The following is a 25,103-nucleotide window of genomic DNA, read 5'->3' as shown; positions in this document are numbered from 1 at the left end:
AATGGAGACCGCAGTCGTCTCCTTGGTGGCAGGCCCTAAGTGCCTCCAGCGCTTCCTCCTCCTTGACGATGCCCGTAGGGTCCTGGGGGACTCAATGGGACGAAGGGGCAGCTGGAGTGAACTCCAGGGGCCTCTGAGTCCTCTGGCTCTGCCTGCTCTGGAGGCTCCCCATTCTCTGCAACATGGTGTCAACGTCCTCAGCGATGCTCCTGAGTTACTGGGCCATGCTGTGTCGTGCCTCACCAATGTCTATCTGCATCTGGGTCATGTCCCCCAGTGACTGGGACATGATGTCGAGGCCCTCAACCATGGTCGTCACAGACTGAGCCATACCTTGAACACCACTACTCAAGACGCAGACGTCATGCTCCAGGTTTTCCACTGCGGTCGCCACCCTATCAGTGTTGGACTCGGTGCCACGTATTGTTGGCACTATCTGTGCCTGCATCTTTTGGAACTCCTTCAATCGGCCTTGCAGTCACTGGAATGTCATTGACACCCCCTCATAAATGTCACAGCTGTGTTCTAACATCTGCATTAGCGCTGGGAGAACCTTGTCCAGAGGCTCCACATCTGGATCGGACCCAGCATACCTCCGACTGCTATCTCACTTGGATAAGGGGCTTGTTTAGCACAGTGGGCTAAGACAGCTGGCTTGTACTGCAGAACAAGACCAGCAGCGCGGGTTCAATTCCTGTTCCAGCCTTCCCGAACAGGCGTCGGAATGTGGTGACTAGGGGCTTTTCACAGTAACTTCATTGATGCCTACTTGTGACAATAAGTGATTCTTATTATGTTCCTGCCTCCACCTGATGCGCATCAGCAGCTGTGTGGTGCTCACCAGATTGTCCCCCAGAAGCTTCTCCATTAATGTCACCTACCGAGGTGTGTGCCTCTGTGCTGAAGGAAGCTGCGGGGGACAGCTGTGATGCCTCACCGGTGGTCTCCTCAAGAGCTCTCCTCCGAGGTGGTCTCTTGGAACGTAAGGGGGGAATGACTCCAGATGGCCCGGCCTCATCAGATGGAAACCTGCAAGACAGTGATCAGTGAGAGGGAAGCATAATTTTGTCTGCCATGGACCACTCAACTGGGTAAAGAGGCAATGGATTCTCACTTCTCTGGCACAGACCAACCTTGCTCTGGGTGAGTCGGACAATTCCGCGATTTCCAGGGCCAGTTCCTCACAGGAGGTGAGGATTTGAATATCTGGGACTCTGCCCCCTGTCTTGGCCCTTTGCTGTTTATTATGGGTTATCTTCTCCTGTGGGGACAAAGAGAGGGCACTGTGAGCTGCACGCTTGGTGGGTCAGGTGGGTCTATAGCAGGTGGCATGTGTGGGCACCAGTGACTTGGGGCGGGGGGGGGTGCTGTTTTGGGAATTTAAGGGCTGGCAGGCAGAACTGATGCCAGGATGGGCAGCACGGTAGCACAGTGGGTAAAACTGTTGCTTCACAGCTCCAGGGTCCCCGGCTTGATTCCTGCCTTGGGTCACTGTCTGTGCGGAGTTTGCACGTTCTCCCACTGTCTGCGTGGGTTTCCTCCGGGTGCTCCGGTTTCCTCCCACAAGTCCCGAAAGACGTGCTGTTAGGTAATTGGACATTCTGAATTCTCCCTCTGTGACCCGAACAGGCGCCAGAATGTGGCGACTAGGGGATTTTCACAGTAACTTCATTGCAGTGTTAATGTAAGCCTACTTGTGACAATAAAGATTATTATTATGGAGAGAGGTGGTAACGTACCTCTGCAGCTCTTTGGAGGTTGTTTGTCTTCTTCCTACATTGGACGGCGGTCTTCCTTGTCATGCCGCCCAAACTGACAGCCACTGCCACCCGGGCAACATTGTTGATCATGTTGCTGGTCCTCCAATCCTCTCGGAGGAACAGGGTGCCCGCCTCTCATCCACAGTGTGAGAAGCTTTGTGATGTCACCATCCCCAAAGCGAAGAACAGGTCTGTGGCTGCCACGCTTTTATGTTGACTGGAAATGAGTGGTGAGTGAGCTTTGAAAAGCAACTGCCCCCTGTTAGCTGTGCGCTGCTGAGGTACAAGTCGGGCAGATCAGACGATGAGGAAGCCAGGAATACTGAGAATCTCATGGGGGCTCATTTTTGGTACTAAGTGCGGTTGAATACGGGCTGCGATCTCGCCAATGCAGCCATCCCAAAAAACATTGCCAAATGCACCCAATACTGGACCCTCTCTCTCTCGCCTCACAGTTATATGGCATGTTATCAAATGTCTTTAGGAAGTCCATGTACGTCACATTAACTAAATTATCCCTATCAACCGTGTCTGTTACTCCATCAGAAATCAATTTTGGAGAGCCTGTGCAGGCCCAGTGGCCTTCTTCTGCACGGTGACAACTCTGTGATTCTGTGGTAGATAAACTTCAGAGCCTCTGAAAGAGCCATTGTCCACAACACACTCCCTACTTAAACTAGAATACCACACCTGAAAAGCAACCACAATAAGCTCACCCCTCACTGTCTTTAAGTTCACTGAGCCAATCCAATAGGTAGACTTTTATCCACCTCGAGCCCCCAATTTGTTCTGGGCCAGGGTTTAGAGAACCCCAAAGTGTATCATGGAGTTCACCTGACCCACAACTTTTACTAGATTGTTGTATGGGGAGCACACGGCCCACTCTACAGGTGTGGGGCAGCAGAAAGGGAAAAGGAATTTTTAAAGCAAAACAATGTTTATTCTATGAACTCAAGTTAACCTTTTTAAAACATACAGTGAACATCTTAGCAACCATTAACTCAAGTACAAGCCCCAAAGAATACAACACTAAGTAATCCTTAATAACTTACCAAACAACATCCAGAAGACAGAAGAAACACCTTTTAACAGAAGCACATCAGGTTTACATTCACTACTGAGAACATTTATAATTCTGAATTCACCAAATGATCAAGAGATGGTCTTTCATGGCAGGAAGATCAACAGTACACCTGCTCTGTTTGGCTTCAGCTCCAACACTGAAAATGAAACTAAAACACTCTGTAGCAGCCTGCTCAAAAACAAAAGTAAAAAGCTGACAGACAGGCCAGCTCCACCCACTCTCTGACATCACTGCAGTAGTAAACACCCATTTCTTAAAGGTACATTTCTTAAACACCCATTTCTTAAAGGTACTCTCTCCCCGCCCCTCTGCAGCCAACGCCTCCCCTGCGGAAGTCACCTGCATGGACGCTACCTCCCCCTCCTCCCTCGGGGTGCTCGATGGCCCCAGGACTACTCTTTGGGACGGCGATATGGTGTCCATGCCGGTGACGTCCGCAGGGTAAGATTTTAGAGTCCATTATTAAAAATAAGATCGCAGAGTACTTGGAAGTGCATGATAAAGTAGGACTGAGTCAGCACGGCTTTGTCAAAGAGAAGTCATGTCTGACAAATCTGTTAGCGTTCTTTGAGGAGGTAACAAGGAAGTTAGACAAAGGAGAACCAGTGGACGTGATTTATTTAGATTTCCAGAAGGCTTTTGACAAGGTGCCGCATCGGAGACTGTTAAATAAGTTAAGAGCCCATGATGTTAAGGGTAAGATCCTGGCACGGAAAGAGGATTGGCTGACTGGCAGAAGGCAGAGAGTGGGGATAAAGGAGTCTTTTTCAGGATGGCAGCTGGTGACTAGTGGTGTGCCTCAGGGGTCTGTACTGGGACCACAACTTTTCACAATATACATTAATGATCTGGAAGAAGGAACTGAAGGCACTGTTGCTAAGTTTGCAGATGATACAAAGAGGGACAGGTAGTATTGAGAAAGCAGGCAGGCTGCAGAAGGACTTGGACAGGCTAGGAGAGTGGGCAAAGAAGTGGCAGATTGAACATAATGTCGAAAAGTGAAAGGTCATGCACTTTGGAAGGAGGAATGGAGGCATAGACGATGTTCTTAATGGGGAAATGCTTAGGAAATCAGAAGCACAAAGGGACTTGGGAGTGCTTGTTCACGATTCTCTTAAGGTTAACGTGCAGGTTCAGTCAGCAGTTAGGAATTCGAATGCAATATTAGCAGTCATGTCGAGAGGGCTGTCATGTTAAGCACACTGAGATAACACGGGCTGCAACTGGATGCAGCTATAACTAAAATATACTCCAGACTTTGAAGTTAGTTCAATTTGATTTATTGAATCTGTCACACAGTTAGCACAATTCTCTGTGAGTTTGACTCTTTGCTAACCTAAGTGTGATCACTCTGTCTGACTGAACTATACTAGCTCTTAGCCATGTGCTGTAGGTGTTAAATGATAGAAACACTGGACTCACTCTGTAAATGTCCCCAGTGGAAAGAGGCGGAGTGTGAGTGGCCTTGTGCCTTTTATAGTGGGAAATCACCTCCAAGTGTTCCGCCTGCTGATTGGTTATGTCCTATTCTCTGTGTTCATTAGCTGCCTGTCTGTATCTCATTATGTGCATGTCTGCATATCATGACATCTCCCCTTTTGAAATGTTTTTCTGTAGCATATGTGAAAGTATTTACATGTGTAGGCCGAAAAACTAACTTATTTACATAAAATGGCTGATGGGAACATATGTACATGTGAAAACAGGTGTCTAATGTGCAAAAACAGAACATAACAAACAAAACAAATGTTCATAAGTCCAGTCTCTGGGGCTTGCGTCTGATCCTGGTCGACCGCCGGAGAGGTGATGGTGGGGACGACGGCGCCTTGATGGGCAGGATTGCAGCCGGACTGGTGGCCTCGTGGTTACAGGTGTCAGGAGGTGGTATAGATGGAAACAACGAAGAATGTGGTTGCGGACGGGCAACTGTGTGCAGTGCCCGTCTGTTTCGCCACACAACAGAGCCATCAGCCATACGCACAACATACGATCGAGGAGCAGCCTGTCGAAGAAGAACTGCTGGAGCTGACCAGCCTCCATCGGGTAGCTTGATCCGAACAGCATCTGCCGGGGTTAGCACAGGCAAATCGGTAGCATGAGCATCATAGCCCTGCTTTTGCCGGTCCCCGAGTTTCTGCACCTTCTGCAGCACCGGGAGGTGATCCAGATCAGGCAAGTGTGTGGCTGGAAGAGTCGTCCACAGGTCCCTGTTCATCAGGAGTTGAGCCGGTGACATGCCGGTAGACAGAGGGGTTGTCCTGTACGCAAGCAGCGCAAGGTTGACGTCAGAAGCAGAATCCGCGGCCTTGCAGATGAGCGGCTTCATTATGTGCACCCCTTTCTCAACCTTCCCATTGGACTGCGGGTAATGTGGGCTGGAAGTGACGTGATGAAACTGATATAGCTGGGCAAATCTTGACCACTCTTGGCTGCTGAAGCAAGGACCGTTGTCACTCAAGACCTTGGGCGAGTTTCTCCGACCCCCCGCCGGGTCGGAGAATCGCCGGGGGCTGGCGTGAATCCCGGCCCCGCCGGTTGCCGAAGTCTCCGGCATCGGATATTCGGCGGGGGCGGGAGTCGCGCAACGCCGGTTGGCGGGCCCCCCGCTCGATTCTCCGGCCCGGATGGGCCGAAGTCCCGCCGCTAAAATGCCTGTCCCGCCGGCGTAAATTAAACCACCTACCTTACCGGCGGGACAAGGCGGCGCGGGCGGGCTCCGGGGTCCTGGAGGGGGTGCGGGGCGATCTGGCCCCGGGGGGTGCCCCCACGGTGGCCTGGCACGCGATCAGGGCCCACCGATCCGCGGGCGGGCCTGTGCCGTGGGGGCACTCTTTCCCTTCCGCCTCCGCCACGGTCTCCACCATGACGGAGGCAGAAGAGACTCCCTCCACTGCGCATGCGTGGGAAGCTGTCAGCGGCCGCTGACGCTCCCGCGCATGCGCCGCCCGGAGATGTCATTTCCGCGCCAGCTGGCGGGGCACCAAAGGCCTTTTCCGCCAGCTGGCGGGGCGGAAATTCGTCCGGCGCCGACCTAGCCCCTTAAGGTTGGGGCTCGGCCCCCAAAGATGCGGAGCATTCCGCACCTTTGGGGCGGCGCGATGCCCGTCTGATTTGCGCCGTTTTGGGCGCCAGTCAGCGGACATCGCGCCGTTTCCAGAGAATTTCGCCCAGTGAGTGGAATACCATGCCTGGAGAAGGTCTCCTTTCAGGCCTTGATGACGGTCTTGGATGCTTCACGCCTTCTGGGTAGTTGGAAAAATAATCAATGATTAGCACATAATCACGACCATTGGTGTGAAAGAGGTCGGTGCCCACCTTGGACCACGGGGAGGTCACGATTTCATGCTGCTGAAACGTCTCCTTGCTCTGTGCTGGCTGGAAGTGTTGACAGATCGGACAGTTGAGGATCATTTGAGATGTCCTGACTAATCCCAGGTCAGTGGACAGTTTACCTGGCTCTGGCCTGCACTTCTCAACACCCAGATGTCTCTCGTGGATTTGCCGGAGCACCAAGCTCTGGAGACTGAGTGGAATGACAATGCGGTCCAGTTTAAGGAGGATACCATCAACCACTGTCAGGTCGTCCTTCACATTGAAGAATTGAGGGCACTGCCCTTTTTGCCAGCCATTGGCAAGGTGACGATGACATGCTGCAGAAAGGTCTCGTCGCGAATGTGGATCACCTTTTCATCCGATGCCGGGAGGTTGCTGGCCCACAGCTGCACCTGTGATTCGATCTGTTGGATGAATGCCGGCGGGTCAGCAGGCAAGGTTATGGAGCGGGACAAGGCATCCGCAATGATGAGCTCCTTGCCAGGCGTATACACGAGCTCAAAGTCGTACCTTCTGAGTCTGAGGAGGATGCGCTGCAGCCGGGGCGTCATGGCGTTCAGGTCCATAAGACCATAAGACATAGGAGCGGAAGTAAGGGCATTTGGCCCATCGAGTCCACTCCACCATTCAATCATGGCTGATTTCAACTCCATTTACCCGCTCTCTCTCCATAGCCCTTAATTCCTCGAGAAATCAAGAATTTATCAACTTCTGTCTTAAAAGACACTCAACGTCCCGGCCTCCACCGCCCTCTGTGGCAATGAATTCCACAGACCCACCACTCTGGCTGAAGAAATTTCTCCTCATCTCTGTTCTAAAGTGACTCCCTTTTATTCTAAGGCTGTGCCCCCGGGTCCTAGTCTCCCCTGCTCATGTTTAATAACACACAGCGGGGCAAGGTCAAAAACGATAAAATCTTTAGGTGGTGGATTGAGCTCTCCACCTACAATTACGAGATTTTGTATCGCCCCGGTAAGCTCAACGAGCCCCCCGATGCCCTCTCCCGAGGTACATGTGCCAGCGCACAAGTGGACCGACTCTGGACCCTGCACGACAACCTCTGTCACCCAGGGGTCACACGTTTTTACCATTTCATCAAGGCCCGCAACCTGCCCTACTCCATCGAGGAAGTCAGGGCGATCACCAGAGACTGCCAGGTCTGCGCGGAGTGTAAACCGCACTTCTACCGGCCAGATTGTGCGCGCCTGGTGAAGGCCTCCCGCCCCTTTGAACGCCTCAGCATGGACTTCAAAGGGCCCCTCCTCTCCACCGGCCGCAACATGTACTTTCTCAATGTGGTCGATGAATATTCCCGATTCCCCTTTGCCGTCCCATGCCCCGACATGACATCTGCCACCGTCATCAAAGCTCTCAACACCATCTTCGCTCTGTCCGGCTTCCCCGCTTACGTCCACAGCGACCGGGGATCCTCATTCAGGAGCGATGAGGTGCGCCAGTACTTGCTCAACAGGGACATTGCCTCGAGCAAGACGACCAGCTACAACCCCAGGGCAAATGGACAGGTGGAGAGGGAGAATGGGACGGTCTGGAGGGCTGTCCAGCTGGCCCTACGGTCCAGAATTCTCCCGGCCTCCCGCTGGCAAGTGGTCCTCCCCGACACACTTCACTCCATTCGGTCGCTCCTGTGCACCGCAACAAATGAAACCCCCATGAACGTCTCTTTGCCTTCCCTAGGAAGTCCACCTCCGGGGTTTCGCTCCCGACATGGCTGGCAGCCCTAGGATCTGTTCTCCTCCGTAGACACGTTCGACTCCACAAGGCGGACCCGTTGGTTGAGAGGGTACAGCTACTTCACGCCAACCCGCAGTACGCCTACGTAGCGTACCCCGACGGCTGCCAAGACACAGTCTCTCTCAGGGACCTGGCACCAGCTGGTTCCACACACACCCTGCCCCCTGTCCCGGCGCCACTCTCCCCTCCTTCGGCGCACCCCACCGCAGCCCTCGCTCCGGGACAATCCGTCCTCCCCATGCTCACACCCGGGGATGAAGAGGATTTCAACACGCACCCGGAGTCATTGAAGACCAAGCCGCCGCCGGAGTCGCCACCAGCACTGCGGCACTCTCAATGACAGATCAAGGCACCAGACCGCCTGAATTTGTAATATTATCTGTACCTTTAAAACACAACATTCTGTATATAGTTCTCCACCACCCCCGCCGGACTCATTTTTTTAACAGTGGGTGAATGTGGTAGTGACCACTGATGTATATATTGTGTATATATAGGGGGCGAAATTCTCCCCCAACGGCGGGATGTCCGCCGACTGGCGCCAAAGACGGCGCCAATCAGACGGGCATGGCGCCGGCCCAAAGGTGCGGAATGCTCCGCATCTTTGGCGGCCTAGCCCCAACATTGAGGGGCTAGGCCGACGCTGGAGGGATTTCCGCCCCGCCAGCTGGCGGAAATGGCGTTTGTTTCCCCGCCAGCTGGCGCGGAAATGCGTCGCATGCGCGGGATCGTCAGCGGCCGCTGTCAGTTTCCTGCGCATGCGCAGTGGGGAGAGTCTCTTCCGCCTCCGCCATGGTGGAGGCCGTGGCGGAGGCGGAAGGGAAAGAGTGCCCCCACGGCACAGGCCCGCCCGCGGATCGGTGGGCCCCGATCGCGGGCCAGGCCACCGTGGGGGCACCCCCCGGGGTCAGATCGCCCCGCGCCCCCCCCCCCCCCCCCAGGACCCCGGAGCCCGCCCACGCCGCCTGGTCCCGCCGGTAAATACCAGGTTTGATTTACGTCGGCGGGACAGGCAATGGACAGGCAATTCCTGGGCGGGACTTCGGCCCATCCGGGCTGGAGAATCCAGCGGGGGGTCCCGCCAACCGGCGCGGCCCGATTCCCGCCCCCGCCCAATCTCCGGTACCGGAGACTTCGGCGGGGGCGGGGGCGGGATTCACGGCGGCCAACGGCCATTCTCCGACCCGGCGGGGGGTCGGAGAATGACGCCCAGGATGTTGATATAGGTGCTTTATGGTAAAGCCCCTGTACTACAGGTACGGGGGTAGATCCCTGCCTGTTGGTTCTGCCCAGTAGGCGGAGTATAAATATGTGTGCTCCCAGTACAGCAGCCATTTCGTCAGCTGCTGTAGGAGGCCACACATCTCTGTGTAATAAAGCCTCGATTACACCCGACTCTCGTCTTTGTGTAATTGATCGTGCATCATGCATCTGGGCAAAGTTCCTAGTTCAGTGGTCATGAGAACTGATAAAGAGTCTTGGGAATATAATGATGCAGTCACCCCATGCTAAAAATTTGATAGACAGTCATTTCTGTCGAATAAAATGAACTATAATTATTATGACCCAATCACAGACAGAAAGGGGACAGAACATTTGCAATAGCAAATAACTTAAAAATAGGTGCCGATTATGAACAAATTATTCTGGAATCATTTTTAATTCCTATCTTTAACTATTTCCTACGCTTTGCTCTGAAGAAGCTATTTTCTTTATTTTCAACTTCTCTGTATCAAGTATTTTAACTTGAAGAAAACATCAAGAGCTGTAATTTGTATTGAATTTAACTCTGTCATCTGTACTTGCTTGGACAAAATGAACTTTTAAAACTCTGTATTTGCAAGCAAACTGGCTTGCTAAGGGACATCTGCAAAATTAACTGAATAAAGTTTGGATTTACTTCACGCATGAAGCTCAGTTTTAAATTTCTGTCGAGTAATATATATAGTGCGGTGACACATAAGATATATTGACCAAAGTACAGATCTATCAGGGTGCAAGCGGAGCTAACCCCTGAGGCTCACCCGCTAGCTGGCACTGCCAATCCTGGAGGTCCACGCCCACCCCAACCTGGGTCTCAATGCTCATGGCCATGGAACACAGGAAGTGGACCACCTCCCTCTGAGGCTGCGCCACATTACACTGCGACTATGCCATCACCTTCTGGGTTTGTGTCACATCAGCCAGTAACTGCACGACCTCCCTCTGGATCGGTGTCATATCAGCCAACGCCCAGACACAAGACAAGACGCGTGATTGGACTGCGGTCGTAGTGGTGGGGTGGTAAAAGTGGAGGGGGAAGTATGGGAGAGGGGATGTGGGGGGTGGGGGGGGATGTGGTGGTGGAGGGGGCAGCTTGGGTGGGTGTTGAGGTGGTGGAGGGGGCAGTTTGGGGGGGGGGGTTGATGGAGGGTGGTGGTAGGTGTGGGGGAGTGAAGCAGTGGTAGTGGGTATGGGGGTGGTGACACACATGGCATGGGGAACCGCAACCCAGCGGGGTCTTACTTGCTCGCGCGTTGCAGACCTCTGCCTCGGTAACCGCCATCTACCCAGGCCCATCGATCAGATCCAGTACCTGTTGCTCAGCTGCGTTGAGGGGCTGCAGGTCCGGCGGTCCCCCTCCGGTTCTCTCCCTCTCACGCCGTTTGTGTGCCAACTTCTCCTTGGGGGTGGTGCGGGAGGGGAAGAGACAGGAAACACAGTGTCAGACAGTCGGATGCATGCGGCACAGGGGGTGGGTCACTGGTGGCTTTCGTGGCCAGGACACCCGCCATGGCAGCCGGTATGAATGCTGGCAGGTGGTGCAGGGTGTGGATTTGGTTGTTCCCTGGGAATGGGGGGTGGGGCTACGGGTGTGTGGTTCGGGGGCTGGTGCCAGGGGCACACAGCTGCCTACCCACCCTGAAGAGGTTCTGCAGGTTTTACGGCATTGCTGGCCAGTCCTGGCGGTGTTGCCCACAGTGCTCAGGGCTTTTCCCACCTGCGCCCAGGCCTGGTGCACAGTGGCAGGTGACAACCACCTCCCCACCCCGGGGTACAGGGTCGTAGTGGGGGCCGATTTCACACCAAATCACAATTCTCCATCACCTCGACAGCGGCGTCAATGCGTTCCAGAATGCACGTACTCTAAATGCTGTTGGCATATCATTAGCGGGCCTGACCCGGTATTCTGCAGGGCCGCCGTGATTCTCTGCCTCTGATGGGCCGAATTCCCGACAGCGCAGTTCACTTGTCCTTTTAAAAATCGGGAAACCGCCGTCGTGGCTGACGAGGGAGAGAGAGGGGCTATGGAAAGTGTCAAACATTGCCATAGATTGCTGACAGTTGTGCCGCTGGCCGTGGGGCTTCTTCCAGGGCCGGGGGGGAGACGTGGGGGGTGCCAGGAGGTGGGTTGTGGGGTCGGGGTGGGCAGGCACAGAGCACCGTTGTCGCGGCCTGAAAGGCAGCCAAGCAGCAGTGCACACCGCTAACAACCCACTGTGAACTTAGGGCCACAGGTCGTATGTGTCCCACACTAGGCCCCCCCATGTCATAATATACACCAGTACATCATGGTGCAGACACACGCTGATGGACACACAGTGGGACCAATCAACATACGCAACACCGCAGCCAATCACCAGTGAGAGCACACGCACTATAAAGACAGGGGGCATCAGAGTTCCCGCTCATTCGAGTTGCAGCTAGCTAGGAGGACAGAGCTCACAGCCTGCAACACAGACACTCACCATGTGCTGAGTGCATCGACTGGTTAGGACAAGACAAAGGTCTTTAGTTGAAGCTAGTATCGTACTCACCCACAGTCAGAGTATGTTTAAACAGTTAATGATTCAATAAAATAGTGTTGCACTATTTCAAGTGTTGGTGACCTGTATGTGATCCAGAACACCTAACACATCACCCCATAGGTGCCCTCTGGCCCCAGCCAACCCATCAATGGGATGAGCATGCTCCAGTGCAACCAGTGCCATCTTGTTGGCTGGGATGAGTGTGTGTGAGGATCGTAATGTGTATGTGCGGCTGCAGCTTGTCAGCCTCCCGAGTGTCAATCACGGACCCGGTGAATCCCGCACCATTTTCCATTGGAATCAATTGTGTTCCACGTGGTGCCGGTGCTAGCCTCTCTAAATTGTTCCAGGTTTGGCGGCAGTTTTGCTGTCGTGAAAGTCCACGAATCCTGCAACGGCGTCAACCCCATGGGCGGAATTCTGTCGGCCGACACTGAAATTGCGAAACGCGATTGGGCAGAGAATAGCCTCTGATGCCAAAATTGTGGTACCCGCCAGTTTGACACCAAATCGGGATCCTCCGGTACCCCGAAAATGGCGTAAATGCGTCGATCGCCGGATGCCGTTTAATTACCGTTGGCATGTCATTAGCGAGCCTGACCCTCTATTCTCCAAGGCCTCCACGATTCACTGCCGCTGTTAGGATGAGTTCCTGATCGCGCAGTTCACTGTTGTCTCAGCGGTCGGGAACCCGGCGTGGAGACTGCGGATTGTGCCCAGCGCCTCAGTCGGCCGGGGGCCTTGCTGCTGGCCGGGGGTGGGGGGGGGGGGGGGGGGGGGGGGGGCTCCCGCGAGCACTGGGGGTCTGGTGGAGGGGGGGGCTCCTGCGAGCACTGGGGGTCTGGTGGAGTGGTCAGGGAGGCAGCATTTGGCAGATCGGGTCCGCGCATGACCAGCGCCATGTTTTATGGCATGACCGCTGCAGGACGTCGCCCTGCGCATGCCCGGCACGGATCCGGCCATTCTCCAGGCATTTATAACATGGGAGCCGGGAGTTTTACTTGGGGCTGCTTCTAGCCCCTCAGCAGTCGCAGGGTTGTTGAGAGCTCGGCACAGATTTTGCAGTTGTAAAATGCCACAGGGCACTTAGCCTCCAAAATGGTGAATCTAGCCCTTAGTCTCAGGAACGGAGAATCTGGCCGTTAGTTTCTGGAACGGATAAATCTGCCAAATTTGTTTTTAACAAATCCAGGTTCATTTTTCTTAATTAATCCACTCTTGTCCAAGTAACTGTTAACTCTCTCCTGGATTATCATCTCTAAACGTTTTCCCACCACTGATATGAAACTGTCTGCCTGTAGTTCCTGAGTTTATCATTACTCACTCATTTGAACAAGTATGTGGGGCGGGATTCTCCGTTCCCCAACACTGATTTCATAATCAACGATTGGGTGGAGAGTCCCTTTGGCGCCAAAGTCGGGGTGGCACCTGTTTGGAGCAGGTTTTGTGTGCTTCACCCCCTCCGTAATGGCATCTTCGCGGTGCGCGCCGCACGCCATTGGTATGGCCTCAGTGCGTCACCTGAAGCCCCTCCCCCGATGCTCCGCCTCCGATGGGCCGAGTTCCCGACCGCGTGGTTGACGTAAGGGCCCGGATTCTCTGACGCTGCGCCGGGTCAGAGAATCCCCACGGGGAGGTGCAAATCCCGCCATGCCGACCCAACGCCGGCTGCCCTATTCTTCGATGCCGTTTTTCGGGGGCCAGCGGGATTCCCACGCCGGTCGGGGGCCATTGACAGCGGCCCCCCAGCAATTCTCCGGGAACCAATGGGCCGAGTGGCCGTAAAGTTTTGGCCAGTCCCGCCGGCGTGAATTATTCATCTCATGCACGGTGGGATCTGGGAGGTAAGTGTGCGGGGCAGTCCTGGGGGAAGCACGGGGGGGGTGCGATCCTGGGGGGCCCCCAAGGTGGCCTGGCCCGTGATCGGGGCCTATCAATCTGCAGCCGGGCTGGTACCAGGGGGCCTTCTTTCTTCCGTGCTGGACCCCTGTAGGGCTCTGCCATATTGCCCGGGGGCTGGCGCGGAGAAGGAAACCCCCGCGTAAGCGCGTAAATACGCTGGCCAGTCTGCACATGTGCGGAAATACGCCCGCCGGTCCGCGCATATGCGAGATCATGCCGGCCGTTCCGTGCATGCGCAAACTCGCGCCGGCCCTCTGGCACCGGCTGGAGCAGTGCTAACCCCTCTGCCGTCAACCTAGCCCCCGGAAAATTGGATAATTCCTCACTGTTGACATCGGAGTGGTTGGCAACAGTTTTCCCGCCGGCGTGGTGACATAGCCCCATTTTCGGAGAATGCCGCCCAAGGTTTCAGCCATGCGGTAACTCGTGGTGGAGGCTGCAAACTGTTTCCAGCGCCGCCACTGTCGGCCGGGAGCCGTGCTTCCGGCCGGGGAGGCTTCCGCGAGGGTTGGGGGGACTGGTGGGGGGTGGCCAGGGGTTGGCAAAGGGGTGGCCATGGGAGCACTATCTGGCAGATCAGGTCCACGCACGGCTGGCGCCATGTTTTACGGCGCAACTGGATCTGGCTATTCTCCGGCTGTATATTTCGTGGAGGCCGGGAGTTTTACGCGGCCCGGCTGCTAGCCCCTCACCAGTCGCAGGATTGGTAAGGGGACGGCACTGGTTTTTTTCCACGTAAAACTCCACAGATCTTCTGGAGTTAGCCTCAGAAACAGAGAAACTGGCCCGTGATATTTGCAATTCTCCAGTCCTCTGGCACTATCCTCATATCTTAGGTGAATTGAAAGATTATGGCAGTGACTGTGATTTCCACCCTTACTTCTCCCAGTATGCTCAGATGCATCTGATTCAGACCTGATGACATCAACTTTCAACTGATCGTTCCGTATTGCCCTGTAAATTTCTTTTCAAATATTTATTCAATTTTTGGTCTGAATTTTGCAATTAAATACCTCAATCATTAGCCCCGCCATCGACCCCATTCTGTATCTAAGGAGGGTTGAAAGATTATGATCAGTGTCTCTGCAATTTCTACCCTGACACCCTCAGAATCCTTGGATGCATCCCATCCGGACTTGATGATTTATGAACTCTAATTACAGCACAGACTATTCAGTGACTCAGCTATCTCCTCTTCCATTATGACTCTGGCAATATATTCTTCTTTAGGAAAGATAGATGGAAAACGCTCATCTCGTATTTCAGTCATTTTGTCTGCCTCCAAGTGTTGATCGCCTTTTTGATCTCCAATCAGCCCACCCCTCCTTTTACTACCCTTTTACATTATATATGCCTGCAGATTATTTTTGGATTCGCTTTCATGTTAGCTGCCAATTCCTTCTCATTTCTTTCATTGCTTCTCTGACTTCCTTTTTCATATTTCTAACTTTCCACATTCAGCTTTAATTTTCATCCTGACATTTTCTACTTCATCTTACTCTAACATTTTCAAGGGTCAAGGGAACGTTACCTGGTTGTTATCAAAGTCAATAGGAGGAGTTTGCGGCAAATCAGTGGTCGTCTCCTGAGCTGTCCAATGAGGCTGATTAGTAAGCTGCTTGTCAACTGCAAAGACAAAGAAGTCAATTTTGGCCACTCCACAACATTCCAAAAGATACAAAAAGACTGGGAGATTTTCCAGCCCCCTTGTGATGTGTTTTCCAATAGCGGAGGTGGTTCACTATTGGCCACCACTGAAGTCAATGGTCATTTGTGTTCCTCACCAGCTGTGCCGCCAGGGAACCCACTGCAGGCGAGACTGGGAAGGGCCAGAAAATCCCACCTATTGCGTGACACAGAATTTAGCCTTGTCGCATTGCTTAAAGTGTGTGCCAAGAAACGTATGAGGTGGGGGCAGTTGGGGTCAGCCTATTTTCAACACTGCCATCTGGAAGTGATTTCTTTGTGGCATTGTCCTCGCACAGAACTGGGCAGCCATCTCTCCAGGTATCACCTCCTCTCCGTAGCACTCACCCACCGTCCAGACGTGTACATGTCCCCAGAGCTATATCTCACCCCCTGGGTGTTCTGATGTTGGCTGCTGAGGCGTGGCGTTGCCTCCCGCAGTGTTCAAGCACAGTGTCCATGCATCAAGGTGTTACTGGAATGCTAGGCAATGACTCCCACATGCTACAAGGCCCACCCACCCACTTGGGTTGTGCAAAGTGCTCACTTAACCACCAGGCAATTCCCTATTAGCAAAAGCCTTCAGCCTCACGGTCAGCGGCTTCGGAAGTCTGTGGGGGTTATGGGTGGTCGGTGGAGCAGATGGGCAGGGGCTAGAGTTGCCACGATCCAGGGGTTGGGTTGCTCTTGCCGCATGCAGTTGCCCCCTCAGCACAACCCCCCGCTAACCCAGCTAAGGGTCCCCCACCCCTCGCGAAGCACTGGGGTGGAAAGCCTAGCACCCCTGGGCTCATTGTCTGTGAGCAAAGATGGCTACTCACTTCCTTGGCTCCCCACAGAAGCCCTTCTGCCAGGTTTACCTTTTTCAAAAGGAGTACTAATCGGCACCAGCGTGACTACTTGTTGGGAGGCCGATGAATGACCGTTGGATATGGGGTCACTTCGATTAATTGTATGGAAATAGAGCTTAAGTGGTGATAATTGGATTCTTGCTACATTACGGCGAGACCCTGATTTCGCCTCTAGAAGCGGGCCGGTTGCATCACAAACTGTTTGGCACCTGGTGCGGTTCTCGTTTTCGGCCTCTCCCGCTATTCACTGGCCTCGATTCGCTCGAGCGAGAGCGCAACGAGGCCGGAGAATTGCGCCTTTAATTCCCCCAACAGACTGAATTTAAAACACTCATTCCCCATTAATCTGACCATAAAACCCTCAGTTCCCCCAATAGTTTTAAAATTTCTGACAAAACCCTTAATCTCCCAACAGCCTGTATATAAAACCTTTATTTCACAGTGGACTGAATACAACATCCTCACTCCTTAAATTCTCAATATAAAACCCATGCACTTCTCAAAGATTCACTCTCCCAATAATCCACCCCCCCACCACTGCTTACCCCCAGAGTCTGAATCGAAAGACCTCACTCCGCCAACAACAGCATCAATTTTACCAATCAGCCCCCCCAAGTTCAAGGGGCCAAATGGCCCAATCACCCTCTCATTTCTTATGCTTTCTTGAATATGTAACTTTTACTGAGACAATAAACTGAATATAAAGGGTTCAGGTCTGGAATGCATTGGATAAAATGCCTAGTTGTGTGGTGGCGGCAGGTCCAATTGAAGCATTCACAAGGGCATTAGATGATTCCTTGAATAGAAACAAAGGTTGAGGGAAAAGGTAGGAGAATGGCACTAAGTCAAGATTCTTGGGCATCATTCTCCGACCCCCTGCCGGGTCGGAGAATGGCCGTTGGCCGCCGTGAATCCCGCCCCCGCCGCCGCCGAAGTCTCCGGTACCGGAGATTGGGCGGGGGCGGGAATCGGGCCGCGCCGGTTGGCGGGACCCCCCGCTCAATTCTCCGGCCCGGATGGGCCGAAGTCCCGCCCAGAAATTGTCTGTCCCGCCGGCGTAAATCAAAGCTGGTATTTACTGGCAGGACCAGGCGGCATGGGCGGGCTCCGGGGTCCTGGGGGGGGCGCGGGGTGATCTGACCCCGGGGGGTGCCCCCACGGTGGCCTGGCCCGCGATCGGGGCCCACCGATCCGCGGGCGGGCCTGTGCCGTGGGGGCACTCTTTCCCTTCCGCCTCCGCCACGGCCTCCACCATGGCGGAGGCAGAAGAGACTCTCCCCACTGCGCATGCGCGAGAAACTGTCGGCGGCCGCTGACGCTCCCGCGCATGCGCCGCATTTCCGCGCCAGCTGGAGGGGCAACAAACGCCATTTCCGCCAGCTGGCGGGGCGGAAATCCCTCCGGCGCCAGCCTAGCCCCTCAATGTTGGGGCTCGGCCCCCAAAGATGCGGAGCATTCCGCACCTTTGGGCCGGCGCGATGCCCGTCTGATTGGCGCCGTTTTTGGCGCCAGTCGGCGGACATCGCGCCGCTGGGGGAGAATTTCGCCCCTTGTTTGGAGAGCTGGTGCAGACACGATGGTCCAAGTCACCACCTTCTGCACTGCAACTATGGGGAGGTGGTGGCGTAATGGTATTGCCAGAGAGCCAGAGTAATGCTCTGGGGACCCAGGTTCAAATCCCACCACTGCAGATGGTGACATTTGAATTCATTAAAAAATCTGGAATTAATAATCTAATGATGGCCATGGAACCATTGTTGATTGTCTTAAAACCCATCTGATTTTAAATCAGCCGTCCTGACCTGGTCTGGCCTACATGTGACTCCAGGCTCACAGCAATGTGGTTGACTCTTAATTGCCCCTCAAGGGCAATAAGGATGGCACAGCCAGCGACACCCATGTCCCATGAACGAATAAAATACACAGTTCTGCAATTCTGTGATTAAAGCCTTCACTCCCCCAACTGTCCGAATATAAAACCACGGCTGGATTCTCCGTCGGCGGGACGCTCCGTTTTGCCGGCAGCCCGGGGGTTTCCCGACGGCGTGGGGTTGCCCCACAATGGGAAACCCCACTGTCCAGCCGGCGTAACGGAGCATCCCGCCGGCGGGGTGAAACAAAAATGTGGCATGGTGGGGCGGTGAATTCATCCCCATATCTCCCCAACAGTTGGAATATAAAGTAACCCAAAGTAATTTAATTCATACCTGTTGGATTCTTCATTCTTGACTCCATTGTTGAATCTTCCAGGATAACGTAACTGAAAAGGATTAAAAATACTTCTAAACCAAAATTGCACAGGAATACGAAGTGATGACAATGCAGATATTTTATTCAGAATATTCACCTCTGTTTTGAGAACACATTCATCTGTCCAGCCCCAAACAGTGCATTTCTGAATAATTTTAACAAAGAATTACTGTTTCTGTTCACTGAAGATGCACCACGTTTGGCACATGTTGACATCAACTACATCTTGACCATTCTCTTGCCCTTCACACCTCTTCACCTCCCAGAAAGCATGGTTCAGTTGATCTCTCCTTTTGGATAGAATGCTGCATTGTTCATGGAAGGATGCATTGCTAGGTTCTGACCCTCAACTTCTTCCCACCTCCAAACGGGTCAAGTCATGTATTTTCAGGAGGATCAGAAGGTCAAGGTTCTCTAGCCACTTCTGTGCCCCTTCCCCCCCCCCCCCCCCCCCCCCCACCCCCCTCCAACACCACCCACCTCCGCCCCCTTACAGCTGAGGGGGTGTGCCTTGTGCCTGTTCCAAGTGACATTCCTAGACCAGATGGAAGGCAGGTGAGAGAGTGTCAAGATTGTCGTAATGATCAGAACCACGAAATAAAGCAGGTTTGCATAGTTTTGGGGAAACTATTCTCTATCCTTAGGGAAACTACTCGAGTAAGGATCAAGAGGGAGGAAGGGGCTAGGAGGAGTAGATTGGCGTCAAATGCTCCCCTCATTATACCAACAATTTGCAATCTACCATTACAACAATAAAATGCCCCAAGGTTCTTCACAGAATGTGACATTAATGTGCCACATGGAGAAATAAGAGCACAGGTGGCCGAAAGCTTGTTCAAAGAGCTAGATTTGAAACTGTGGGGGTGATTATCTGGCCATGTTCGCCCAGCAACCGGAGAATCTTGCCCAAGTCAATAGACTTCTCTATTGTCTGCAACTCGCCGGTGGCGTTCTTGTGGTGGGCGGGGCAGAAGAATCCAGCCCTGTGTCTGAAAAGAGGAGAAAGGTACAGAGGATTAGGAAGGGAAGTCAAGAGGCTACGGGGCTGACAGCTGATGGCATGGCCACCATTGGTGGAATGATAGTAAATGGGGAGGTACAAGGGAGAAGATTAAACTATTGATCTTGGAAGATGTAAGATAGAAGGAACGCACAGAGATTTGGGTGGGAAAATAATTTTGAAATCAAGGTTTTGGAGGACTAAGGATCAATCTAGGTCTGTGAGTACGGGGCGATGAGTGAATAGGTCCTGGTGTTAGGTGTAGTGTAGGTTCTGGCAGTGAGTTTTGGATGTGGTCAGACAATACAATCATAGAGTCCTGGAGTTGGGGGGGGCCGCAGAAAAGTGGTGAAAGTTCAGTGAACAGACGTGAAGGAAAAGCAGGAGAGTTTGTGAACAGAGGAGGAGGAAAATCACAGAGTTCAGTAAGAACATAGAACATAGAAAATACAGCACAGAACAGGCCCTTCGGCCCACGATGTTGTGCCGAACCTTTGTCCTAGATTAATCATAGATTATCATTGAATTTACAGTGCATAAGGAGGCCATTCGGTCCTTTGAGTCTGCACCGGCTCTTGGAAAGAGCACCCTACCTAAACTCAACACCTCCACCCAACACCAAGGGCAATTTTGGACACTAAGGGCAATTTATCATGGCCAATCCACCTAACCTGCACATATTTGGACTGTGGGAGGAAACCGGAGCACCCGGAGGAAACCCACGCACACACGGGGAGGATCTGCAGACTCCGCACAGACAGTGATCCAAGCCGGAATCGAACCTGGGACCCTGGAGCTGTGAAGCAATTGTGCTATCCACAATGCTACCATGCTGCCCTTAAGAACAAATAAATCGACACTATATCATTTTATCGTAATCCATGTACCTATCCAATAGCTGCTTGAAGGTCCCTAATGTTTCCGACTCAACTACTTCTACAGGCAGTGCATTCCATGCCCCCACTACTCTCTGGGTAAAGAACCTACCTCTGATATCCCTCCTATATCTTCCACCTCTCACCTTAAATTCATATCCCCTTGTAATGGTTTGTTCCACCCGGGGAAAAAGTTTCTGACTGTCTACTCTATCTATTCCCCTGATCATCTTATAAACCTCTATCAAGTCGCCCCTCATCCTTCTCCGTTCTAATGAGAAAAGGCCTAGCACCCCCAACCTTTCCTCGTAAGACCTACTCTCCATTCCAGGCAACATCCTGGTAAATCTCCTTTGCACCTTTTCCAAAGCTTCCACATCCTTCCTAAAATGAGGCGACCAGAACTGTACACAGTACTCCAAATGTGGCCTTACCAAAGTTTTGTACAGCTGCATCATCACCTCACGGCTCTTAAATTCAATCCCTCTGTTAATGAACGCGAGCACACCATAGGCCTTCTTCACAGCTCTATCCACTTGAGTGACAACTTTCAAAGATGTATGAACGTAGACCCCAAGATCTCTCTGCTCCTCCACATTGCCAAGAACTCTACCGTTAACCCTGTATTCCGCATTCATATTTGTCCTTTCAAAATGGACAACCTCACACTTTTCAGGGTTAAACTCCATCTGCCACTTCTCAGCCCAGCTCTGCATCCTATCTATGTCTCTTTGCAGCCGACAACAGCCCTCCTTACTATCCACAACTCCACCAATCTTCATATCGTCTGCAAATTTACTGACCACCCTTCAACTCCCTCATCCAAGTCATTAATGAAAATCACAAACAGCAGAGGACCCAGAACTGATCCCTGCGGTACGCCACTGGTAACTGGGATCCAGGCTGAATATTTGCCATCCACCACCACTCTCTGACTTCTATCGGTTAGCCAGTTCGTTATCCAACTGGCCAAATTTCCCATTATCCCATGCCTCCTTACTTTCTGCAGAAGCCTACCATGGGGAACCCTATCAAATGCCTTACTAAAATCCATGTACACTACATCCACTGCTTTACCTTCATCCACATGCTTGGTCACCTCCTCAAAGAATTCAATAAGACTGGTAAGGCAAGACCTACCCCTCACAAATCCGTGCTGACTATCCCTAATCAAGCAGTGTCTTTCCAGATGCTCAGAAATCCTATCCTTCAGTACCCTTTCCATTACTTTGCCTACCACCGTAGTAAGACTAACTGGCCTTTATTTCCCAGGGTTATCCCTAGTCCCTTTTTTGAACAGGGGCACGACATTTGCCACTCTCCAATCCCCTGGTACCACCCATGTTGACAGTGAGGACGAAAAGATCATTGCCAACGGCTCTGCAATTTCATCTCTTGCTTCCCATAGAATCCTTGGATATATCCTGTCAGGCCCGGGGGACTTGTCTATCCTCAAGTTTTTCAAAATGGCCAACACATCTTCCTTCCTAACAAGTATTTCCTCGAGCTTAGCAATCTGTTTCACACTGTCCTCTCCAACAATATCGCCCCTCTCATTTGTAAATACAGAAGAAAAATACTCGTTCAAGACCTCTCCTATCTCTTCAGACTCAATACACAATCTCCCGCTACTGTCCTTGATTGGACCTACCCTCGCTCTAGTCATTCTCATATTTCTCACATATGTGTAAAAGGCCTTGGGGTTTTCCTTGATCCTACCCGCCAAAGATTGTTCATGCCCTCTCTTAGCTCTGCTAATCCCTTTCTTCAGTTCCCTCCTGGCTATCTTGTATCCCTCCAATGCCCTGTCTGAACCTTGTTTCCTCAGCCTTACATAAGTCTCCTTTTTCCTCTTAACAAGACATTCAACCTCTCTTGTCAACCATGGTTCCCTCACTCGACCATCTCTTCCCTGCCTGACAGGGACATACATATCAAGGACACGCAGTACCTGTTCCTTGAACAAGTTCCACATTTCACTTGTGTCCTTCCCTGACAGCCTATGTTCCCAACTTATGCACTTCAATTCTTGTCTGACAACATCGTATTTACCCTTCCCCCAATTGTAAACCTTGCCCTGTTGCACGCACCTAACCCTCTCCATTACTAAAGTGAAAGTCAGAGAATTGTGGCCACTTTCTCCAAAATGCTCCCCCACTAACAAATCTATCACTTGCCCTGGCTCATTACCAAGTACTAAATCCAATATTGCCCCTCCTCTGGTCGGACAATCTACATACTGTGTTAGAAAAGCTTCCTGGACACACTGCACAAACACCACCCCATCCAAGCTATTTGATCTGAAGAGTTTCCACTCAATATTTGGGAAGTTAAAGTCACCCATGACTACTACCCTGTGACTTCTGCACCTTTCCAAAATCTGTTTCCCAATCTGTTCCTCCACATCTCTGCTACTATTGGGGGGTCAATAGAAAACTCCTAACAAGGTGACTACTCCTTTCCTATTTCTGACTTCAACCCATACTACCTCAGTAGGGTGATACTCCTCGAACTGCCTTTCTGCAGCTGTTATACTATCTCTAATTAACAATGCCACCCCCCCCACCTCTTTTACCACCCTCCTTAATCTTATTGAAACATCTATAACCAGGGACCTCCAACAACCATTTCTTCCCCTCTTCTATCCAAGTTTCCGTGATGGCCACCACATCGTAGTCCCAAGTACCGATCCATGCCTTAAGTTCACCCACCTTAGTCCTGATGCTTCTTGCGTTGAAGTATACACACTTCAACCCATCTCCGTGCCTGCAAGTACTCTCCTTTGTCAGTGTTCCCTTCCCCACTGCCTCATTACACGCTTTGGCGTCCTGAATATCGGCTACCTTAGTTGCTGGACTACAAATCCAGTTCCCATTCCCCTGCCAAATTAGTTTAAACCCTCCCGAAGAGTACTAGAAAACCTCCCTCCCAGGATATTGGTGCCCCTCTGGTTCAGATGCAACCCGTCCTGCTTGTACAGGTCCCACCTTCCCCAGAATGCGCTCCAATTATCCAAATACCTGAATCCCTCCCTCCTACACCATTCCTGCTGCCATGTGTTCAGCTACACTTTCTCCCTATTCCTAGCCTCACTATCACGTGGCACCGGCAACAAACCAGAGATGACAACTCTGCCTGTCCTGGCTTTTAACTTCCAGCCTAACTCCCTAAACTTGTTTATTACCTCCACACCCCTTTTCCTACCTATGTCGTTGGTACCAATGTGCACCATGACTTCTGGCTGCTCCCCCTCCCCCTTAAGGATCCTGAAGACACGATCCGAGACATCCCTGGCCCTGGCACCCGGGAGGCAACATACCTTCCGGGAGTCTCGATCGCGACCACAGAATCTCCTATCCATTCCCCTAACCATTGAATCACCTACAACTATTGCTTTTCTATTCTCCACCCTTCCCTTCTGAGCCCCAGAGCCAGACTCAGTGCCGGAGACCTGGCCGCTAGGGCCTTCCCCTGGTAGGTCATCCCCCCCAACAGCATCCAAAACGGTATACTTGTTTTGAAGGGGAACGGCCACGAGGGATCCCTGCACTGTCTGCCTGTTTGTTTTTTTTCCCCCTGACTGTAACCCAGCTATTCTTGTCCTGTACCTTGGGTGTGGTTACCTCCCTGTAACTCTTCTCAATCACCCCCTCTGCCTCCCGGATGATCCGAAGTTCATCCAGCTTCAGCTCCAGTTCCCGAACACGGTCTTTGAGGAGCTGAAGTTGGGTGCACTTCCCGCAGGTATAGTCAGCGGGGACACCGGTGGTATCCCTCACCACCCACATCCTACAGGAGGAGCATGCAACTGGCCTAGCCTCCATCTCCTCTTACCTGACAGAATATAGCTGCCCTGTGGACTAACTAGATCTCCGCCCTCCGACTCTGCTCCCAGTCAGCTACACTTTCTGTAAACTCCTGGCTCTCTTCTCACTCTTTGCGGAAATGACGGAAAAAAAATGAAAGGAGCACCTTACTCCCTCCTCACCTAACTCGGTCACCAAACTCTTACTATAGCACTCAAATGCACCAGATTCAGCACTCCCTCAGTCACCAAACTCTAACTATAGCACTCAAATGCACCAAATTCAGCACTCCCTCAGTCACCAAACTCTCACTATAGCACTCAAATGCACCAAATTCAGCACTCAGTGCAAACAAATTCTGTAGGGGATCACTTTTATACTGTGAATCTACCCTCTGAAAACTGGCCTAATCCAATTAACTAATTAACAAGCTCCAGCTGCAAGTGCCTACAAGTAGAAGCCTGTTTAAAGCTGATTGAAAATTCATCTTCTTCTAAACCAAACAGCAACTTTTAATTTAATTAACTAAATAAAAGAAAGACTAAACTTTAGATAAAAATGAAGCCTTATACTCCCTCGGTCACCAAACTCTTACTATAGCACTCAATGCACCAAATTCAGCACTCAGAGGAGCCATAAAAGCAGCAAGTATTTAAGAAGGGTTGTAGAGATAAGCCAGCGAACTATAGACGTCAGTGGTAGGGTAACTATTGGAGAAAATTCTGAAGGAGAGAATCTATCTCCTTTTGGAGAGGCAAGGTGTGATCAGGAATAGTCAACATGGCTTTGTCAGAGGGAGGTCATGCCTAACAAATTTGATTGCATTTTATGAGGAGGTGACCAGGTGTGTAGATGAGGGTATGAGGGTAGTGCAGTTGATTTCGTTTATCTGGATTTCAGCAAAGCCTTTGACAAGGTTCCGCATGGGAGACTTATGAAGAAGGCAAATGCACATGGGATACAGGGCAATTTGATAAGGTGGATTCAAAATTGGCATAGTTGCAGGAGACAGAGGG

The 25,103-nt window shown here is 52.0% G+C and overlaps 1 protein-coding gene across 2 annotated transcripts in view; it reads right to left on the bottom strand.

The window, feature by feature from the left end:
• The window catches only part of LOC140405796 (uncharacterized), a 390,195-nt gene that overhangs the window by 195,097 nt on the left and 169,995 nt on the right, over positions 1–25,103 (bottom strand). For both annotated transcript variants that reach the window (XM_072494233.1, XM_072494229.1), the window contains exons 10-11: positions 18,364–18,416; positions 15,151–15,245 (exon numbers count right to left, since the gene is read on the bottom strand). In XM_072494233.1, the coding sequence (XP_072350334.1) occupies positions 15,151–15,245; positions 18,364–18,416 (148 nt within the window). The remainder of the gene's footprint in view (positions 1–15,150; positions 15,246–18,363; positions 18,417–25,103) is intronic.

This window comes from Scyliorhinus torazame, chromosome 2, assembly GCF_047496885.1.
Source record: "Scyliorhinus torazame isolate Kashiwa2021f chromosome 2, sScyTor2.1, whole genome shotgun sequence".
Taxonomy (NCBI): domain Eukaryota; kingdom Metazoa; phylum Chordata; class Chondrichthyes; order Carcharhiniformes; family Scyliorhinidae; genus Scyliorhinus; species Scyliorhinus torazame.
Note: the sequence above shows the minus strand (reverse complement) of the source record. Positions and strands in the feature narration are given on the sequence as shown.